A 3,140-nucleotide genomic window follows, 5' to 3' on the forward strand; every position below is an offset into this window, starting at 1 on the left:
ATATATATATATATATATATATATATATATATATATATATATATATATATATATATATAACATTCTTTTTCTATCAATAATAAGTTTTCTTTCTCTTTTATGGTGTAGTTGTCATTGTTCTTCGATCCTTATTATGTTCTCATTATAGTTAGTATATTAGGATATCAACAAGTAAAAGAGCCTAGCTTTTATTTATTAACTAAACATCCTTTGATTAATTAACAAGCAAAATAATAGGTAAGACAACAAGTAAATCATCTTTCATCCTTAGAATCAATGAACCACTAGGACTTGTTTCAGATTTAGATTACACAAGATATGTTCTCATACCCATGAATCACAGATCAAGCTATGAAAATTCCTATTACATGCAACCTTTAAGAATAGAAAAAAGAATACTAGCAATTGATAGAAAAATAAAATAAAATATATATATATATATATATATATATATATATATATATATTCAAATCATTCAACAAATATACAAGAATTCAAAGGTTACATTTATCCTCAACAAGATGGGTTTGGCTCTCCATTTTCATGAAGAGCCTTAGAGCTTACAAAATGGCTATGAAAGAAGAAGAAAAACCTAAAGAGGAAGAAGGGAGCGCTCCCACAAACCCTAGCAACTCTCCGAACTCTCCTCTGAGTGAAATCACACCTCCAAACCAACAAAGACCCAAACCCCTTCGCGTTTTAGGGTTAAATAAGCTTAATCTGCCACATCAGCAAAAGTGGCACTCAGCGCCGACTATGTGAACTGAATGGCGCTCAACACCCTGGATTGGGGCGCCTGGGCGCAAGATTTCCGAAGCACACTCTTTAGGGGCGCCCAGGCGCAAGATTCTGACAACATTGCTTCTTTCTCCCATTTTGTGTAGATATGCTTGATCTTATGGCTGGTTCAAGTCTATACATTGGTGGAAATTCTTCCAAGCACAATATTAGCTACAAAATAAGGGGATTCGTGATGAATTTATATCAATGTAGCCCAAAATATAAATAAACATTAAAACAAGATAAAAGAGAGGATTTGAGCAAGTAATAAGATAAAGAGGAACCAATTTTATCTCTAAAATGAACCTTAGATAATGGTAAGAATTACGATTATCAATGATGCACATGGAAAGCCGAATAAAGGATGAAAAAATTAAAATTTATGAGGGAATTTTGTTTAAATAAACTTAAATTTTAGGAGTTTATTAATAGTTTTGTTTAAATCTTATTTTATTAGTTTGAGTCTAGTAATATTTAGTTTGATTTTGATAGAAATAAAATAAGGATAGGTAATTTTGATTTTCCATTTATTTAAGCAGTATTGTTTTATTGTATTGATATAAAATAGACATAGATTAAGTAGATTTTATTTTAAGTTAGTTAATATTTTATTGTCAGTTTTTATTATTTGTAGTTGGTTCAAAGATTCTATTTGTACCTATTTAAATATTGTTAAGATTCAATGAAAAATACTTAAGTGAATTAAAGAGTCTAATTAATTGTGTTGGTCAATTTTTTTAAGAGTTCAAGTGTGAATTCAAGTCTTACATTAAATAAAAATAAAAAAGAAAGTAAAATATTATATAAGATTAAAAAACCTTTAACCTATGTCTTTAAGATTTTGGATAGAAAATACTGTTAATGTTAGACTCACGAAATAACTTGTTACTATTTTTCTGCATGCGTCTTATATACCTAATAGGGAATTCGATACTTCAACTCCTCATTTTATGTCATGTCCCTTTTTCTAGGTGACAAGGGAAGAATAATGATCTTGGAGATTGTAATGGATGGACCCATCGTTAATGTTGTCAACCAAAAAACAAAAGAAAATATTCTAACAAACACACACTTCATCTTAAGCTTTATTTCTCTCTTTTTTTCGCTCGCGGGATCATAAACATTACTTATTTCACTTCACTTGCTACCATGTCGGGTAAAGTACAAGTTCCATCAGCTAAGTTTCAACCTGCTCATTCCTAATTGTCGGAATCTTTTTTTCTTGAGCCTTTATTCACTGTTACTGAACAAAATTGGTAATGAAGTCACCAGTTTTCGACTGAGTATTTGAAAAATGGTCTGACTATGCATTAATAATTTTAACCAGTGTAAAGTAAAATTCTTTAAACAAAAATTAAAGAAAATATGTTAAAAGATTATTATAAACCTAAATTTAAATCTCCTCAGTTGCAACTTTACAAGCAACCAACAAAACATTGCTACAATTCAAATGCTATTTTTCATAGCTAGAAAAGTTACATGATTATTCACACCAAGAATGGCTGCATGAATGATGAAATGTAGTAGCTTAGCTGCTACAGCTTGTCTTCTCTACCGGTTGCCCATGGAACCTTAGATAAAATGACTATTATAAGATCAAAGTATAGTGGAAACTGCTCCACCGCATACAACAGGACTGGAAAAAAAGTGGCTGCATAAATGGCGAATAGAACCGTCTTGTGTTTGTGACTAAGCAGAAAGTAATGACCGGAGCAGAAAGAGACAAACACTGCAGCAATGGATACAAAAAGAGAACTGAGGGCTAGAAGAATTTTGAATGGCAAATTTCTGCGAAAATCTTTGGATTGCTTTCCAGAATTGAGGACGGTAAGAAACAGTATGAGCCCAGTGACAGAGGAGCAAAGTCCAACAAGTGAAGCAACGGCAAATACATCGAAAGCAGGTTTGCCTTCTAAATGAGGCCTACCTTTTTCGTCGGTGCCACCGGGAATGGAGCTGACCGTAGCAAAGGAAACACCAGCAACAAAACCAGCCACAACAGATGAAGATTGAGATGTTTCCTTCAGCCAATCGCTACTTTTCTTCTTGAGATCTTTGTGTTCTTCCTCAAATATTTCCCTTGCAGTTTTGCCCTTTTTGTCGGTTCTTAAGTAAAAGTCTTGTGGCACAAGGCTTCCAATATACTGTTCAAATGAAAAATAATAGGTGGTCATTTTATGAAATACCGTAGTAACATGTTCAAGATAATTATAGTTTAATTTTGAATAATGAAAAGCTCTACCAAGGTATTTGTTTGTGTATATATATATATATATACCTGAAACCACTTTATATCCCACATCATTTGCAAGGCAGAACCAGCTATCTTTGGAGGCTTGTCGTCTCCTGGAGCGTCTGCT

General features: G+C 32.4%; 1 protein-coding gene across 1 annotated transcript in view; it reads right to left on the reverse strand.

Moving 5' to 3' along the window:
• Window positions 1-2,188: 2,188 nt before the first annotated feature.
• Window positions 2,189-3,140, reverse strand: part of LOC106763279 — a 4,129-nt gene continuing 3,177 nt past the window's right edge. Inside the window, exons 2-3 of the mRNA XM_014647481.1 lie at window positions 3,059-3,135; window positions 2,189-2,924 (exon numbers count right to left, since the gene is read on the reverse strand). Coding sequence (XP_014502967.1) covers window positions 2,316-2,924; window positions 3,059-3,135 — 686 coding nt within the window. The 3' untranslated portion in view covers window positions 2,189-2,315. The remainder of the gene's footprint in view (window positions 2,925-3,058; window positions 3,136-3,140) is intronic.

The sequence above is a fragment of the Vigna radiata genome, chromosome 6 (assembly GCF_000741045.1).
Source record: "Vigna radiata var. radiata cultivar VC1973A chromosome 6, Vradiata_ver6, whole genome shotgun sequence".
NCBI classification, from domain to species: domain Eukaryota; kingdom Viridiplantae; phylum Streptophyta; class Magnoliopsida; order Fabales; family Fabaceae; genus Vigna; species Vigna radiata.